Source organism: Copidosoma floridanum, unplaced genomic scaffold, assembly GCF_036245765.1.
Source record: "Copidosoma floridanum isolate Cflo_tuat_1 unplaced genomic scaffold, Cflo_Japanese_pri ptg000004l, whole genome shotgun sequence".
Lineage (NCBI taxonomy): Eukaryota > Metazoa > Arthropoda > Insecta > Hymenoptera > Encyrtidae > Copidosoma > Copidosoma floridanum.
In genome coordinates this window covers 34,686,390-34,706,595 of record NW_028321881.1, presented here as the reverse complement: position 1 = coordinate 34,706,595, position 20,206 = coordinate 34,686,390, and the positions used below count along the sequence as shown (strand labels likewise).

The 20,206-nt window shown below is 33.0% G+C and overlaps 1 protein-coding gene across 1 annotated transcript in view; it reads right to left on the bottom strand.

Annotated features, from left to right (window-relative positions):
• The window catches only part of RyR (Ryanodine receptor), a 1,110,242-nt gene that overhangs the window by 265,563 nt on the left and 824,473 nt on the right, over positions 1-20,206 (bottom strand). The window contains exons 40-42 of the mRNA XM_089598062.1: positions 7,683-8,474; positions 7,156-7,590; positions 6,330-6,913 (exon numbers count right to left, since the gene is read on the bottom strand). Of these exons, the coding sequence (XP_089454188.1) occupies positions 6,330-6,913; positions 7,156-7,590; positions 7,683-8,474 (1,811 nt within the window). The remainder of the gene's footprint in view (positions 1-6,329; positions 6,914-7,155; positions 7,591-7,682; positions 8,475-20,206) is intronic.

Sequence of the window (20,206 nt, the reverse complement as noted above, 5' to 3'; positions counted from 1 at the left end):
GTTTGAAGCAGCATTTGTTACTTAGGCACTACTCTTGCCACTGCTATAGCCTAAGTTTCGTCGAGCAAGCAAGAATTTAGCATAGGCTGAAGATTGTGTGATCCAGGTGAATGATATTGAGTCGTCGCAGAGTCCCTCTTATACATTGTGATGTGTTGTGTCTTGCTCGCCTAGCCGTCAGCAGCAAGACACGGTACATCTAATATTTATTAATAATTATTCTTAAGAGCCATTAGGAGAGGTGGATAGCTGGCATTCAAACACATGCAATTAAGGAAAACACATCTATTTATATATAAAGATAATGTGTTTATTCTGACAATGACTATGTATGATGTACAAAAGAATGTCAAGGTCCAGCCATCTGACAAGACCTATCAACTAACAACTCGGCCCTGTGGGTCCGGCAGTTGCTGTTCGGCACCGTGCTTCCACAGTAGGGACAGAAATACGGGAAACAGGCCTACCGTTAACACTCCTATGGCGAGGTACACCGCAACTTGACCACGGGCACTGGGAGATCCGTCTGGCAGGTATCAGCACTCGGATGGCTCAAGTCCCAGCAGAAGCCGCGTGTATACGTCTGCAACCGGTCGGGTAAGCAACAGGTAGCCGTGGCTGCGTCTCCTGTTGTCGCCTGATACGGAGCTCGCCTCACTAGCTTACGCAAAACTCAACTGACGTATATCAAAGTACGATTCTACGGCGAGCAGACAAGAGTGAGAGTGTCTCTCCTCCCGGCCGCCTGATCCGTGCTGCCTTGGCACCTCAGCCACTTACACAGGTGTGTGTTGCGTTGTTACACACACACACACACACCAGGTGTTACCCACAGTCGGGAATCGGTTGTGTTGCCCATAGTAGGGATGGATACCTATGATTGGGTTTGGGATAAGGTAGGGGTAGTGCGCACTGTACCGCCTCTCCTCCTGTCTGCTATCACAAAACCAGTATTCTGACTGTGACGGTGACTCATCACGTCACAACATTAAGAGTTAATTTAATACTTGCGGTATTCTTCAGAAACCAGTAGTTGCGACCTAGTAAGTAGTCAACGAATCCCTCTTAGTCTGTTAGTGAAATCTTCTCCATGTATTAGTTAAGCACTCAGAATAATTGTCTCACACGTTATGAACTCAATTTTTTAGTGAGCATCTATGAAGCTAGCCTTGTTTTTATTCCTAGACGTGCAATATTTAAATAAAGTAAACATAGTAAATTAAAACTCAGTGCAAGAAGTATTATGAGTACTTCTTTGTATATGTGTGAAATACCGTATACTTTTTTCTCAGGTATACTTCGAAACAAAGTATGAGAATTTTTGGCCTCAAACTTCGTCGCCAGTAGTGCTGCTGCAGAGGAGCCATCATGGCGTCTCAAATATATATATAGGTGTTGAGTTGACCGTCTCTCAACTTAATGATGACCGTCACGTCATTGTTTACACGTACATGAGTCGATTCGACTCAGTCGAGGCTGCTCAACATACAGTCATGAGGCTTATGACTATATCTGTGCACATATATTTTCGGTACATACAAAAATGGTGGATATGTATGTGTATTTGTAAATCTGTATCTACCTTTAAATTGCTATGATGGCTCTTCTGCAGCAGCGCTGCAGGCAGTAGGATTTGTGGCCAAACTTTCTCATACTGTTACACGTCAACGACACTATTTTCTCTAGGGTAAAATCAAGATATCTGACTGATAAACTTTTTGCGATATGCCCTCATATTGACATCTGTGCTTGCTTGCTTGCTCATTTACTTACTTGCTCGTTTGCTCATTTTACTCGTTATCTTCTCATGTATGAAGTGTTTAAAGAATCGTTACTTTAAAAAGTGTATTATGGTGCTTAAATATGTACCTAACAGAATGATTCGAAGGTTTTATTTATTTTATTTAAAAAAACTAAATAAGTAAAGTGTAGTGTTATTTACACCATATTTTAATTTCAAAGAGATTAATAGTAGAGTTTTTAAGAAATTGAATCTCAAAGATCATAAAATTTCTCAGGATCTTTTTAGAATGTTATTACACATAATAGTATTTCTACTTCCACTTTGAGAATTGAGTTAAAACATTCTTGAAAAACATAAAAATTATTTCTTATAATATGCACACGTATATCTTGTGTTGTAGGCAACACATACACGCTCTACCTAGTCCATTGCTTTTTTTAACCTTTTTTTCAAAGAACTACTTAATTATCCCTAGGTGTTTGTGCTGTGCTTTTAACTTTCAACATCTGTTGGTAAGTGGTACTTTTGTCTTTTGGACTAGATTTTGGTGTTTTAAATGCACAGAGTCTACTCTTTACCTCAATCAGCTTTTGTTCTGGTTTCTGCCACATCAGCATCGAATATTGTAGCTATAGCAAGAAGTTTGGGACCACTGGTTTCCGCTGTCCGAACTGCATGAAGGCTTACCACGTTTCTTGTGCAGCTTGTTTTGTGACTTATACCTGACAAGTATACCACTATTGCTAGGGTATATACTTACCCTCTGATGGATCAACTCCAGTCTCATATCAGTTGAAGAAGTAACGTCCTAATCCCCAGAGATCTTTAACCAGTTATGACAATTTATCTGCTTCTGTTAATGTATCATATCAAATGGATGCTGTAGCAGGCACTACGCTTAACATTGTAAAGAGCCTAATGAACTCTTTATTCCTCAAAATTGTTCAGTTGGAAAATAATGTACATGCTAGAAGCAATTCCATCAAAATTGAAGTTGATGAACTGAATGAAATCATAAAAACTTCAGGGATTTTATCAGCCTCTGTATGTCCCTAAGCCTCCAGCTAGTTCTCGTCGAGGTACAGAGAGAGAGGTCTCTGCTAAAAACTCATTATCGAATATCAGAATACTCAATATTAACCAGATAGTTTGTCTGAGAAAATTGCACTCTGTGGTTAAAACAAGTCCTCTTCTGGTATTTCAGCAGAAGAGGTGTGATGCCTTCGATCTCTCAACGTTCTAAGTAACCTTGGAGTATTAATGTCATTTTTGATAAAACAAGGGCACACTGAAATTATCTCTCACAACTAGTGGATAGGGTAAAGAAAAAAAGTTCAATCAATCCAGCTATTACAAAAAAAATAAAATACATTTTGGGCACTCTGACAACTACTAATGATCAACAGTCCTCTCATTCGGAGACAAACCCTCAGTAGTTTTAACAGTGAAAATATATTCGTATAATATCCAAATATTAGATCACTTTACAAAAACTCTTTACAACAGAAATAATTTTACATGTACTTACTACAACTCCAAGCGTAACAACCTCCACTGAAACTTGGTTAAAACTGTATTTTTTTGAATCCAAGCTGCCTTTACTAAACTAAATCATCTACAGACAGGACAGGTATGTATTTTAAGAAATCCATTGATGTGTTAGTGCTGTTTTCGCGGCAGTAGACAAAAATATACCATCTAGTTTAGTTCTGTCAGAGACAAACATTGAGCTCGTGGTTGTACGTATATGAGGTGCTGCGTTGCACATTATTTTAACAGTGGTCTATTTTGCTCCAAAATCCGCTCTAGTAGCCTACACTGAACTTCATGACTACGTTAAGTTACTCTTGAACTTATATTCATCCTGAATGTTTTTATTATTAGGTAACTTCAAGCTGGACAAATGTTCTTGGACTAATTATTCGCTTTGTCTGCATCTTAAAGGCTACGCTCAACTAGACTTAATTCAAGCCTCTTCCCATAGTCTAAAGTCCTAACACAGCCAATGCTTTTTCTCCTATTGGTAAGTGCAACTTACTTACTAAAAACTTCTCCTTAGTTTATAAGCATCTCTCCTCTATTCGTACCCCAACCATCCAGTGCTCCATATACATTGACCTGACTTTCACCCCTTTCAATATTTTAACAAATCTGGGAGCTCATTACTGGCTAACAACTACAGACCTGTTGTTTTACCGAGTCTCATACCAAAACTGCTTGATCACATAGTACACAAAAGACTTTATACTCTTTTTTTACAATGTATTTCACAACAACAGTCTGGGTCTACTAAGGATTCCTCAACCATTACAAACCTATTATCGATGAGCCATTTTGTCTCACCTTTATTTGAATCGTGTGCACAGGTTGAAATTATTTTCCTGGATTTGGCTAAAGCTTTAAATATTGTTTTTTATAACATACTTCTTGCTTGATCTAACTCTATTGGTGTCAGCGATACTGTATACAGATAGCTGATCTTATTTCTTACAGGCAGAACTTTGAAAGTTCGCCTTCTTGGCATCTTGTTGTATGAGTTTGTAGCTACTTCTGGGGTACCACAGGGCTTGCACATTGGCCCGCTATTATTTACATAGGTCATAAAAAGCCTTTTTTCAGCACTTTCTACTAAATCATCTTGCTAAATCTTTGCAGATTTCATGAAAATTTTTAAACGCATGTCTTCACACTCAGATTATCTACTTGTATAGTTCGATCTCTTAACTATGGCTCCAACAGCAGATTCTTGGTTTATTAAGGTAAGAGTAAGGTTTTATTAGTTAAAAAAAGCCAAATTACATCATGCTACAATAATTTAATTAACGACAATGAATCAAAAAGGGTCGATTCACTAACAGATCTGGGTGTAACTCTCGACTCCTTAGGGTTCTGACTTCATATCAGTAAAGTAATTTCCAAATGCTACAAGCTTCTAGGCATTATAGAAATAATTCCACAGGGTTTTTTATTAGCAGAGTACATCATACGCTTGTTCAAGTCTTTAATACTTCTACATTTAATTTATGCTTCGATTATCTGGTCCCCATACACCCATCACAACTTTGCTCAACTTGAAAATACAATTCCACGCTCTTAGACTTACCCCTTACGAAACAGATTTTTCCATAGCATACACTAACTACAATTATTCTTCTCATCTATCTAGTTACTTACTCTTTACTTGATTTGTTACTCGTTATTTAATTTGAAATTTGGCCTGTGATCTATTCATTCTTTAAATAAATGAATAAATATATAACTTGCATGTAATATAAAAATTTAAGAAAATCTTGTGGTGTTTTTTTCAAGACATTGTACGTAAAAATGTTAGTGTATCTATATAGTACGAGCGCGTGGTGGCTCAGTCGGCTAGGTCATGGATTGGCACGCGGGAGACCGTGGTTCGATTCCCGATCAGCGCGACTTTTCAGGCAAGTACCTCTGTGATTTTCCACATGTGCTTTTTCACCATGCAACGCTCTTCGAGGAGAGTTTTAGGCAACCTTCTCGCAGCGAAAATTGCCTAATTTCCCCCTACCCCCTCTCAGTAATGGGAGGCCTCCTATCCCTTTCCTTATCCTTTTTCCAAGTGCTAAGTGCCCATAGTAGTGCCCGTATTAAATGGAGCCGGACATAGAGCACCATAGTATAAAAAAAAAATCTATATAGTACGGTACAAAATAAAACAATACTCTGATTTGACTCTAAAGTGTTACTTTTTTACTTTTTTATTTCGTTGCAATATGAAATAGATCCAATCTATGGCATGAGACACTTCAAATTGTTTTTTAAGAATAATCATAAAAGTGGAATGTTTTTTTTTAAAGTAAGTTTTAGATGAACTGTATGGTTAAAATCTCCTTAAAAGCATCATTGTTTTAATAGTTGGTAAGCCTTACTTATTTTTTTAGTCATCAGTCATAACTTAGTTTCTCACTCGTGACAGTACGTTTATAGATTCTTTTTCTATTATTTATTAAGAAACAATGAACTTGAATTATCTGTAGAGTTTTTATTAGTTTGACAGTGCATACCAATAATACAATTCATTTATGTGGTAGTTATCGAAAACAAGTATAAATTACTTACTAATAGTAAAATTACAATTATAAAGGATATAATTTTGGAGTCAATATTGTTTAATACACATACATTGTTTTTCTAAAAAACTTTTTTTGATCTAAGAATCGTCTTAACCAGACACAACTTAGTGTAATGCAACTAAATTCCTAAAAATAACTGATTTTCAACAATTTTTAGTACACATTACCCAGTTTATTTTAGAATAAAAAACTAATAAGCTATAAAATATTTTTACATGAAAAAAATGCTAAGAAATGAGATATTGTTTAAAATATCTTATGTGTTTTTATGAAAAAGGTGATTTTTTTAGGAGATATAAGTAATTAGCATCAGAACTGCCACTTTAAGGTCAATTGTTTCTAGAACGGAGCTCAATTTTTTTTTGTATTCTACTAAGATTCAAGACATAGACTAAAATATTTAACCCTAGTAAGACTTAAGGTTTTCCAAATTTCTAATTTTGCCTCTATGTAACTTTTAAGTGACTTAATACGTGACATACCTTTCCCCCACCAGCTGGAGCTGCACCTTCACTAATAGCTGCTGGTCTTCTTGTAGCTGTTGGCATAATCAGTACCATATTATCAATTTCATTAGCGGAAATAAAGTTTTGTTCTTCTTTCAAAAAATATTGTGATTTAGACCAAATATTAAAAATAGCTGCCACATGATTATATAAATCCTCTGCATCTGGAATATTATTCCTCAACCAATGATTTCTTTGTAAATCAACATACTTTATAAGAAGAGGATAGAATGAATATATATCACGAACAAGCAATTGCCAGTCGTCTTGTATTTGTGCCTCAACTTGTGACGTGTCATCAGTTGAGGACTTAATGAATCCTCGCATTGATTCTTCTTTATGAAACATATTATCAGTTCGTTTCCTTACTCTTTCAGCTAGTGGTAAAAAAGGATCTTTTAATAATTCTTCTGAAGAATTGATGATAATTTGTTGGGTATAAGCTGCTATTCTTGTCATCCAAGGAGCATTTTCATTCCCAATGTTTCTTTTAATTAGTTTAAGAACATTTTTTAACAACTGATTCATGTGTTCACTTGTAACCATGCTGATATAAGTACCTATAAATTAAAATATAAGTATTAATAACCTAGAAAACAACCTTAATTAGCTTTAAAAATATCATGTAAAGGTATATAATAGTCAAAGTGTCAAGGAGTTTTGGCATCACAAAAGGTTAGGCTGATCATACTTAAAAACACGGAAAAACTTTCAGAAATCTAAAAACCTTTAAAAGTTTGACAAGAGGATTCTTAGTATTCAGACTACACAGTAATAAATTATTTTTATTTAATGTTATTACCTTCCGTCGGATTTACGTTATCTGGTCCTTGAGCCCACCAAAATGGCAGATATGAACAAAGAAGTGGTAAAATAACGTCTACAACATGAGGGGCATCAAAGTATGTTTTTTCAGATTCAACAAATTGATCCACTTCTGATAATATGGTTTCTAGTGTTGGCATACTCGATTCCATACGTGTCATAATATCCTGAGCCTCTAAAGAATGATCAGCTATGCGATTTAAAAGGGAATAAGGATTGTGCTTATTCAAATGAGGTTCAAAAAACGCAACTGGAAAACAGCTAGAAAATGCACCAAGACACGAGCCAAGATTAGGCTTATTGCGCTCTACTTCGGTCTTCAAATATTTACGATCATGAGTGAGAGTTGCATCCACACCAAGATTATACAAAGATGCCAACATTTTATATGCTGCTACTTGAATTTCATCTACTAAAATAATATATACGTATTTTAGTTCAAATATTTTTAATAAACCAATGTATTCCAAATTTCTCATTATTTTTCAATGTAATTAAACTTACGTAGTAAATCGCTTCCATATTCACAAGCCGCTAAGTGATCAAACATGGCTGTCAAAATTGGCAATACTACGCTGTTGATATATGCTAAAGAAGTTGATGTTTTAAGATGTGTCCCACGAAGGTGACTATACTTTCCCTCTTGTAAATTTAAGATAGTATGACCAAGATCATCCGCAGTATTATTGAAAAAAGTTAACATGGACGTTCTAATGAACTCAGGACAGTTTTTTACTAACGATTTTGCGTCAATACCTTTTACTAAGACTTGTAAGCAACGAACCGTTATTCTAACATCAGCACCAAATGCCGCTAATCTTGATCTTAGCAAATTTGCTAGTTTACAGAATAAAGCTGCTACCATTTCTTTTTCTTTTAAAGATGCAGCCCCGATATTGTTAGTAGCTGTAGCAACAGCTATAAAATAATTTCTGTGAGTGCTGAAATATTTTTCAATTAACGGAAGAACTACTTTGCTAAAAAACTTAATGTCCCTGGTTGAAGTTTTAAAACTATTTCTTCTGCTAAAAGTGTCAGACGGTTTGAGCAGTTTCATATTAATGGTGGCCTTATCAAGATATGCGATCAATTTTTCTAAAAGAGAATATGCAAAACGAAGTTCAACTGCAGCACCAGCACCTGCAACTTCTGCCTCACCACCTCGATTCGGCTTGTGAAGCTTGTAACCTTGGTATTGTAGATACTTTAAGAATTCTTGAGATCTTTCACGATCTTTTTTTTTTTCTTTATCTGTTAAAAGATCGTAAGGTACCAGCTGTGGATGGATTTCACCTCCTTTCAAAAGATTTATTTATTAAATTTTATTAATTTTTGTCTCAATAAAATATATTTGGAAATATTTTTATACCCTAATATTCAACTTATTTTTCTAAAATACCAAACCATTGGTTGCATTAAAAGTTAAAAGATAGGTAGTTCGTATTTTTCATACATACTTTTGTATGCTCAAACTGCTAGAATACTGCCATGAATGCTCACAATAGTCATGGCAACATAAATACAGTTTTCTATTTTATTACAAAGTTCATTGTAGCGCATTGGCCGCTCATGCTTAATAACTATTGAAAAACAGTAATAATAAATAATTATGATCAAGGAATACTAAATATTCTGCCATTGATTATTAAACAATATAATCGATTGTGGTAACATATTATAAATCAAATATAGGGATTAGTAAAACAACACAGGAAAGTCCTCCATTAAAGGGCCTCAGAAGTTGAAAGGTCAGTTTAAGATTAGATTATTATCGTACTATTTAATTTATTATTTTGGTTCAAATTTTTTTTTTCTGTTGCAACACACGCTTCTCCTACTTTAATGGACAACGCCATGGATGTTTATTATTTTTTGAAAAAATACCTGAAAATCTAATAATTTGTGGTAATGAACAAGCCATGCATTAAATCATCATCTTGTGTTATAAATCTCAGTATTTTAACGTCAAAGAAATAACGGGCAAACGAGAAACTTATTCTGATCTGAAATGTACAATAACTCCTTATTAAAAAAGTTTATTGTACTATTTTCGTATTAAGGTGTAAAATCAATTTTTTAGCAACTTTTTTCTTTAAAAGTACCAAACGTTCTAAGAATGCCTACAATATTTGTTACAAGCGCTTACAAACCAAAAAAACTAGTAATTTGAAAGAATATTCAGTTAAAAATGACCATCTTTAAGTTGACCTGACAAAATTTGGCAAAAAAAAAAGAAGTTATTGCTTAAAAATTAACAAATATCGTTAAGTCTGTATAAATTATAGTTTAAATAGTGAAAGATATAGTCAGATTATTAAAAAAATAACAATACTGGATATTGTAAGATTTATTGACAGCCCTTTTTTGTTCAACTGATCAGCATATTTTTTTTCACTGATCTGACTACAATTTATACTATTTGTACTTTTATTTTTACTGCTAGGACAATTATTTTCTTTTTCACTGATAATTTGTACTAGATTAACTATGCAAACAAGTGATTCTTATTAAAAACTCTCCATAGTTTCATTACTTATTTCTCTCAATGTATATATGGGGAGAATCACGTCAACTGCCCCAGCGCTGCTGCATACGGCCCACGCGAGCGTAAAACACGACGTTTTCAACTCGTCGTTTCGGTCTCAAAACGTTAAAAAAAAATTATCAAAACACATACTTTTACGTATGTTTTTCTCAGCTTTTAAGTGGTGGTATCCGTTTTTTGGAATTCTGCCTGCATAACCTCGAAAAATTCAAAAGTTAAAAAAACACGTTATATCTTCATGATCTTCAACTTTCGGCATTTTTGAACTATTAACATCGAAAGATAAGACTTTTTTACGTAGATATTGACAATTAAAAAAAAAAAAGAGTTTATCGTTTTTACTTAGTATTTAAACGACAAACGAGACGGTGCTATCTGCTACGATTAGATTGATCTTTTCAGCTATATTTGTATGGGCAAAGTAAACAATTGTTTCAATAAGGGTTTGCAATGGATCAGTAATAAATTTTTTTGATGAAATTTATTTGTATGTTTAATAATCCTGAAATAAGAAATAAATCGTTATAAATGTTGATAAATTATTTAATATTTACATTTTAAATGTATTTAAAAATAAAAAACTGATGTCTTACTTAGTTATTGGCTTCATTTTAGTTGCACTAATTTTACATCCTTTTAATTTAAGGAAGATTTCATAATAATTACTAAAAGACGTTTTCATTTAGCATTAATTTGTTTATCTTAATGGGATAAGCCCATGATAATTCAATGTTCCTGGAATTGTTCTTGCACTAATTCTTCTTAACTTTGTGATTATCTATATTCAATGGATTACAACATTTTAGCATCTTGAGTACTTATTATTAAAAATGAGTTATAAAAAACCAAAACTCTGCTAAAACAAAATATTAATAAATGCGCTGAATGTATAAGTATAAAGCTTACTTCGATTCTCTGTTACGATCACATAACCTACATAAAAAAATTTATTGAGAGTTAAAAATAGTATCGAAACCTATAAAAACTTCAAACTTCTGATAGCATAATCTTGTATTAAACATGATAAACGTTGTTATACGAAGTAACAATCAAAAAGTTTCTTGCGATGTGCAAATCGCCACGGTTAGGTATGTTTGTGTACATCTGGTCAGAGAGATGGTAGCAGACAGCACGTGGCGCAACCACTGCCAGCGCGGCCACAGTGGCTCGTTCCATCTCGTTTGTCGTTTACATACTAAGTGACAATGAAAAAGTTCTTTTTTCTTGTTGTTGATATCTACGTAAAAAAGTCTCATCTTTCGATTTAAATAGTCCAAAAAATGCCAAAAGTTGAAAATCATGAAGATATAACGTGTTTTTAAAATTTTGCATTTTTTGAGGTTATGCAGGCAGAATTTCAAAAAACGAAAACTACCACTCAAAAGCTGAGAAAAATATACGTAAAAGTATGTGTTTTAATAATTTTTTTATTAACGTTTTGAGACCTAAACGACGAGTTGAAAACGTCATGTTTTACGCTCGCGTGGGCCAAATGCAGCAGCGCTGGGGCAGTTGACGTGATTCTCCCCACGTACATACAGAAAAATCTTTTAATAATGCTTTCAAAATGTTTCGGAAATGTTACAATTGTTAGTTGCCTTCTGTCATTCATATTTAATTTTTTTACGCCTTTTGCATAATATGTTATTAAGTGTCCAATATTAAGTATACGGGTAATTCAGCCGTGAGTGGCCCAAAATGCCTTAAAGAATTGTTTTTTAACAAGTTGATTGAAAAAACTATTATTCATAGTAGTAATATTTTAAATACCATATACAAAAAGTATCTACAGTGATTTTACTACAAAGTTTTTGGATCAAAAAATATACGGTATTTCGTATACGTCAATTTAAGTCAATTTTCGAAAAAATACGTTTGCTTCTGATACTTATAGCTATAGATATAGTGTTCTAGCTCAGATCAATTCAAAACTAGGATTAAACTCTATCAATTGATGTAGAATTTTCTCCATTAAGGTACTCTATTCACAGGTTATAGCTGTTTAAAGAAGACCGACAAAAATTGGTAAAAATGAGATTTTGTAGATTTTTGTCGGAAATTAAAAAAAAAGAAAAATCCCTATTATTTTTTGTTGGTAGCACTAAATTCAACAGTTCTTTTTAATCAATAGAGCTTTATTTCAGCAGTCATCTAAGTCTATTTGGGGCCTTACAATAGTGTACTCCTTCGCTGCTTGTGTTGAATGTGGGATCGATATTCATCGATGTATCATGCGAAAAAAGGCTAGTTAAACCAAATTCCGAGACACGTATTTTATGTCCGTGTATCATGTCCTTTAGACGGGTCAAGTTAAAGGTGAATCGTTGTATATTTTTTTAAACTCTTATATACAATTACAATAATTATTTCTATTTCAGAAAATTATTATAAGATGACGAGACCTTTACCTTATGATATAATCATTTGAATGCTATCATAGAAATCAGGCCATTCATACATTAAACAACCTTGAAAAGTGTTTAAAATAAAATTTAGTTTCGAAAGGAAAGACATTTTAATCGTTTTAGAGACATTTTGGCTACAGTATTTGAAGTTTTAGAAGCTTATTCAAAGTTTTTGTGTTCATACCAGAGTATGTATAAAAGAATTATAAAATATTCAGAACAGATACTTACCAAATCGTTATAACAAACTTATTTGCTAGATATTCTATCAAAAATCTTTTCAATTTGAAAAATGCAAAAGACTTATAAAAATTTTTTTTTGTTAAATTAAAAAAAAATTTTGTAAGTCTTTTGCATAGTGTAATAAAAAATTATGGTATGATGTGGGAATCTAAATCGAATAGTTTTTGAACTACATTATACATTTTTCATTATAAAATATTCATAATAAATAGGAAAACTACTGCTAGTCTATTAACACAAAGCTTTCTAGTTCATATTGTTAGTCGTCTTTAATTTTTTATGCTACATCTATTCAACACCTTCAAATTTCTGACTTACATTCCTAACCTCCACACGAACTTTTACAAATATTACTTAAATAAGTTATTCTAAAAAAAAGTAAGAGATATTTGAGATTATTTCTATATCTTTTACCTTAAAAGAAATAAATATTAATATAAATTTGTTCAACAGAACTAATTAACAATAATTGATAAAATCAAAATAGAATTCAGTAAGCAATAGCAAAACTCAATTTTTTTTAACATAAGTAATTTGCAGTTTTCTGTTTCAGAAAACAACAAGATTTGGATTTTTTCAAAATTATTATTCACAGAAAAAAAAACTATTTTGTAAAAGTTCTATCTATCGTTACAGTCTTTACGACGTTCTGTATTGTTTGGAGTATTTTTTCTGTCTCTCGCTCTGCTGTAAGAACATAATAGTAAGTGTTTTTCTACCAAACTTTTTCGTTATTAGTAAAATTTTTATGAAAAGTTCATGGTTAATGAAAGATAAATGCAACAGAAAAACTCAAAAGGCTGCATCAAAACCATACACTACACTGGCACCAAGTAAAATTTACACTCATGCACAGACTGTTATTTATTTTTGTGTTACTAACTTTTTTTGCATACGAAGCTTAAATTTCTTTCAGATAGTTTAATGTCATATAATAAATACTTTTAGCAAATAATAAAACTTGAAAAAAATCAATGATATCCAAACAAAAAAATTTTTGTCATAACAGTGATAGATAAGGTATTCTTTTATATAAAAATAAAACGCTAAGGATTATCTTAATAGCATGAAGAAATTTTAAAATGTACGAATGATGATATAGAATCAAAATCCCACCCACAAATTCCTTCATTAAATTTTGGTAACTTTTTATTGAAATAAAGGTTTTTTAAAAAATTTAAATGCCCACCATCATTGTGTATGAATAGCATATTGATTAACAATCGAACCAAATTAAATAATGAACAGTAAATAAATATTAATAATAAAAAAAAGTACCAACCAAACCATAAGAAGAAGTAATTAAGTTTCCAGAATTGAGACTGCTCATACGAGAGTCGGTAAGGGACTCGGTTTGGATGCTGGAGGTTAGAGCTTAAAATCCAGTTGGAAAGTATTTTTTCTTTTCTCTATAAATTGGCCAAGGAAAGAGAAGCAAAATTAAATAAAATTTAAAATGTATTCTGTCCTGTATTGGCATGGTGTGGAGGAGAAATGGCTTGGAGTGGTATGGTGCAATAAATGGGACGAAGGGGAAGTAACATGCAAAATCTACTTTAGTCACACATTTTCTTAAGGTCACTAATCGGTGATTTACTGCTGCGCATAATGTGCCTGTAGAAGTACAACCTCAAAATTTTTACAGCTTACGTAATATCTATAAATGATATTGAAGTAAAAACTAAAGATTTTTTATTCAAAAATTTTTGGTACCGTAACTTGTCTTTTAATAGAAAAGTAGTATTTACTGGAAAACGACTGGAATTTGTAACGATTTTGTGAGTGGTGGTAAATCAACCTCACAGCACACCTAAAGGAGCCAACTTCATAAAAAGTTTGTTGCAACACTCATGTATACATGCAAAAGCTGATCAATTTTTTTCTTCCGTTTATCCCTTACTTTTTTTTTTAGTTATGTTCAGTTTAAAGTGAGCTTGTGCTTAAATGTACTGTACATTTTATTATGTTTCTAATTGCTATGCAAAATGCTACAATATTTAAGTGTCTGTTACTTCTTCGCGAGCTTCTTAGAATTTGATATCTTATGTTTCATACGTTACTACTTGGATTAAAACAATACTCTAGAGACTGTGCTACATTTATACTTTTCTACGTTATAATATATTCAATAGTTGTTATCTGCAAAACGAAATATTCTTGAACATTCACATATAAGCATATAAATACACCGTGCTCTGCGTAGCACTAGTCAGTCCAAGCAAGTGCCGCGGCTGAGTTGAACGCTTTACTCAGTTCGCACCTGTACATAGTATACCAATTGATTGAAAATAAATGTTGCTGTTAATTTACAATTACAAGTCTCGCGTTAATCTTTTTCCCAGTATCTGTCTTCGACGTGGTCTGGGCTTTAGCTCGCGACGGTAACGGCCCTTCCACGAACAAGTTAGAACATTTCTTTGCTTTCTTTGACTCCCGTTCTCTCTCTCTTTACTCATCAGCTAGATATTTTTCTCTTTCTTTAATTACTCTCCACCTATCTGTCATGCACGAGATAGCTCTATCTCTTTCTTTCTTCCATTTTTAAGTGTCCTTGGATCTTTGTCTCTCCCCCTTACTTAATTTCTTTACATCATTCCTTCTCACACTTTCAAAGTCTTTTACGCACGGTTTGAGGGTATTCATGGGTGCTGACGATTGCAGGGGTGGGAGAGCTAAGAGAAAAGAGGTATCGTATTTCTACATTGGTAGGCGTGCCAGGTAGATTCCACACTATCTGCCTGTACAGAGCGGCCTGCAGTTGTTAACCGCAAACTTGAATGTTTTGGCATAGTTGGGTATTTTTTCGTATTACTAGTTTTCTTATTATTCTCATCAGTATCACGCATGCGGGTACTCAGGTGTCAACTTTCTAGATTTTCTTTAATTTTTTTTGTTTATCTAACCATCATCGTCATCTTAATTATCTTTCAGGAGCTTGGCATGCTGCGGATTAAGCACATCAAAAAATTTGCTTCATGAACCGTGGAACGTTCGTCAATTTAAGAGTTTCCGAGCACGGCGAAGATCCGCTTCAGAAACTGTGTGATGCTTGTCAATTCAGAAGTCTTTTTCGAGATACGTGTGGACGCACACGTACCTATTCAACCGTACTTTTTAAGTCCAGGGAATATCGTATCAAATATTGTTTAACCGCACTCATTTTGTGTCAGTCCTTATTTTTTCTTCGCTTGGATTTTTGTTTTCAGAGGTTGTTTGCTTGAGCCACAAAGTACATCTTCATTCAAGGCTAGTAATTAACAGCAACATTCTTGCTACATTTTAAGCAGATCACCTCCAATTTTTTTCGAACATCAATTACTCTCGCTCTATTCACTGAAAATTTTTTTTTTTTATTTTCGTTAGGGCGTTTAATGAAAATATTACATTGACTTTTATCTTAAATTTGGGCTTCGTGGTGAAAATTAACTTTCAAATCAAAATTTTAACAAAATTTTTCTTGATTCTTACTCAATAGAACTTAGGAATTAGTGAATATTTTTTTATGGAACTTTGATGGCATATTTTTAAACAACTTTTTAAAATAACTTAATTGGACCAGAAAATTTTAACATTTCGGGGGAGAGACGGAAATTTTAAAAGGAATTTATTTTTGATAATCTGATTTTATAAAAAAATTTTTTTAAAGTTCAGTAATGAAGTTCTTAATTCTGCATTAAGTAATATACAGTATTAAAAATTCATAGGTTAAAAAAGTTCTTGGTGAATATTCAGTCATTGCAACCAAAATAATAAAATTCTGTCATACCAAAAGAATTAAAAGCAAAATTCTGGAAGCTTATATGTTTAATAAGGATTTTTTTTCCAGTTGAATGTATTAAAAACGGGGCAGTAAAACAATTAGATTTATCTGTGAATTATTTTTATCGTTTGGACAGCATCGATAAGAAAAAGAACCTATGTAAGATGAACAACCTTAAGATAAATTTTTTCAGCTTTTTGAGAAAAATTTTTTTTTATACAATATTTTTTTGTACTTGCCGAACAATAGTTACTTGAATCATTGATTTTGGCATGTGTTTACACTATGCAAGGGGTACAAAAATTACAAAAAAAAAAATCGTTAATTTACTTTTTTTTAAGAAGAATAATTAACAAATTTTTAACACCATTTCTTTAGATAGTTGAGTGAGGAAATTCTATCTCTTCATGGTTCTAAGACTCTTGGTAATGGTCACCATGGTTATTGCTACTTTCTAACAATATAAATCAATAAAATATACGTTACCTTGTAGTGTGACTTAAAGACACATGTTGCATTTATATGTACGCAACTGTAGGTGAGTTTTTCTTAGGACCTCAAATAAATATATTACACACCTAGTAAGTAAGGTTAAGAGTGTCGCAGATTTCACGTAAATAAATGCCCGAGACGAAGCCAAGGGTGGTTAATATAAAATCTAGAATATTTCATAACCTCAAAGCGTGGTGCATATACATTCTTCTGTATACCCTTGTTTGGAGCAGAGCAAATATTAAGCACTTCCAGTGGGGGTATGAAAAAAGCCTTTTAAGGCCTTACGATGTTTGTTCCAAACTCTTTAAAAGCCATTGACATGCACTCATAATAATAATACCCTTATAATGAATACAGACATAAATTCTTTATGATACTTCGTTGTAAGGCACCTACTGAAGAATATCTAACTTTAATCCTTATTCCACTTTAATTTAAATAAATACATAAATAAAAATCAAAACAACCTTACGATAAAATGTTTTTCTGTATTAGACATTTAATTTTTGTACCTTTTTTTTATTTTTTGGTGTTTTTTCCACTTTACCTTGCAGTAAACACCTAAATGCATTGGTACTTCACTTCTTACTAACTTTGAGCAAAGAATACGAAATTTTCTCGATCAGAGATTCGTCATTTACATCTGACAAAAACTTCGCTAATAATTTTGAATGATTTAATGTTATTTTAAAATGTCCTTATCTTCTTTCATAATTCTTCATAGAAAATTTATTTTTACTTTTGTGGTTTAATGCTTTTACACTAAAAAATTTTTTAGCATGTGGCGGTGGTATTCGTAAAGTAACTATTAATATATTCTTGTACTAGCGGCCCACCACGGCTGTGCCCGAGGCTTAGAAAACGAAACATCGTCGTGTGTTTACATATAATGTGAAAAGCTTTTAGTTACAAATTTTACATCTATTTCTGACACTTCTCATAACAAAAATATTCTCATTGAAAACGTATCTGTTTGAAATCCATACAGTTTATTTGGTCAAGTAAAAAGCTATAAAAAGTAAAAAAAGTATAATTATGCTGAAAAGTACCGTGCATTCCTTCTGCCATAAAATGATCGTTGGCTCTAAAAGGCTATTGATTTGCCGTTTGTGTCATATAATCTATAACCAAAGCTATTTTTTAAAGCTTTAGAGATATGAAACCCACAAAAAATATGTAATTAGAAAAATTTTTTTTTCTCTGATCACGCAACTTGATTGCGATAGAAATAAAGTCCTGGAGCTCAAACTCTACATTTTTTATCGCTATAAAAGTACAAATACATTTAAAAGTATAGAAGATTCAAGAGATTACTACAAGGGTTATAGTGTCAAGCTTATCTCTCATTTTATAAATTCTTTATTTATTGATTTTGATGCTGCTTTAACCTCTATAAATGTTAAGCATCATTTTCTTGACACCTTAAATTGTATTTGTGTAGATACATTTAAAATTTTTCTTCCAATTCGACTTCTTGCAACTTTTAGCATGGTTTAGACTTTGTGAGCCCCAAAGCCTATTTTTTTTTAACTTTATAAGGTTGTCGTGTATTTGTTGGCAAGGTAGTTTGACATCCTTATTTACAATGACCCTGAAAAGGACTGGTCAGCTTCTAAAGTGCACTCTTTCTTGACTAAAATTTTCCAGTAAACGTGATTGCCTCTTCACCTCAGGGTGATGTTCTCTCGCCTGTTATTGTAGCACCACACTGATTGTGAGGAAAACTATATCGTTTAGAGCTTTGGAGCTAAATGTAGAGCTCTTTTCCGATGTCTCCTGGTATAACGTTGAATACGTTGCTGTCTGAAGCACCTTTTTTTTTTTTTTTGCAGACTTAGTTATTTTTGAGATCTAAAGTGAAGAGATTTACCGGGGTTACCAGCCTTGTGACGAACTACTTCATTCGTGACGTCTGCCAGTGAATGACTGACTTGGTTAAATAGTGGCCGGCTTTACATAGTCTTTCAGTCAATGAATTGTTTCTGGTAATAATAGTTAAAATGTATTTGTTGGAAAGGTAGTTTAAACTTAGGTGGCGCTTTAAAAACTGTTGAAATTGATGGTTTAATATGGAATGTAAATACTTACGGTGGCTCTGAAAAGGGCCAGTGGTGAAATTTCCAGTTATTCCTTATTATTGTTCTTGATGATGAAGAGCCAGCTGCGGATGGTTTGACTCTTATCCTTAAAGTTTCTGTGTACGAAGACCATACTGGAGGAGGATACGCCACTGACCAAAGACTATCTCGTCTTCAGGTCGTTTCCTGGATAACCAACCACTCATTGTTAGTGTGGAATGTGGCCCTGGATCATACTTTCTCTGTCAGTATGCCGTTGGGATGACCACTGAAAAGGAGGCCATGGTGGCTGCCCGTACTCTTCAGGGTTGTCTTCATTAGATTTCGTTTGAAGTAGAAAATTTTCTGACGGCACCAGGCCAGATAGTTGAACAGCCACAAAACTTTAAAGTATTGAAGCAAGTTGTGTTTTGGCTAGATACATTTTCTGGTATTTCTCTGGAGACGTTGACGTTCTGAGCGCCTATTCTTCCGTGACACTCAGTTGTTTTGGTGATCTGAGATAAAAACCAATTCATTTCACTTGCCCATGAAAGAAGAGTGTAATTGGTAGCCGGGATGGCCAGCTGCACGACTAATAACTTTGTTCTTGGTGTACTGCCGATGATTGACGACGATGATCGGCAACTTGATGGGGCATGTTATAACCACTCTTCACTATCTTTGATTGTGGATGGCTTTAATTTGACCTTGACGCCATATAGCAGATTCTACTAAACAAAAGCGCAAAACTAGCTTGTTTTAGTAAAATTTTGAGCTTATTCATCACTATAGTTATAAGCTTTTTTAGGAAAAAACTATGCGAAAACCATCTCAGAGTTATCAAAAATCAGTATGCGAAATTCCAGCAAAATCGGTTTAGTAGTTTTCATAGTTAGCGATTACAACGGTCTTCGCAAACTTCGCTTCATATATTAGTATTAGTAGTAGTAATAAAATAACTATATAATGTAGATAGATATAGCCTCTCTGTACCCCCTGTACCTCCTTTTTCTCCACTCTTACTGTCTTCCACTTCCTCAAATTGCAAATTTCGGTACATATTGGTGGGACAGCAAAATAACTTTATCGTATAAGAGTGTTAATATATATTTACCACTAGATTATGTGCAAGAGACACTAAAAAATGAGGAAAAGAAGATGAATAAATATTTATAAAAAAAAATGTTTAATCTTTAAATTATCTTCATTTTTATTTGATCGTTTGTATAAACCATAGTTAAATATCTATCAGTGTAAGATATTTTTTAGTAAAGGCCTCATATACGTATTATACGACATGCATAAAGTTCTCATAAAGGATTAACTAGTAAAATTTTATGAATATCTATGAAATTATATGGCAAACAGTATATGAATATAAATATTTCTTAATAAACAACATTGTGTACGAAGCTCATGATGCAATTGTTGATGATAAATAATATACTACGTAAATAAAATGAATTTTATTAAAGTCCTAGCAAGACGTGCTACCAGGCTGCTCAGTACAAGACTGTACG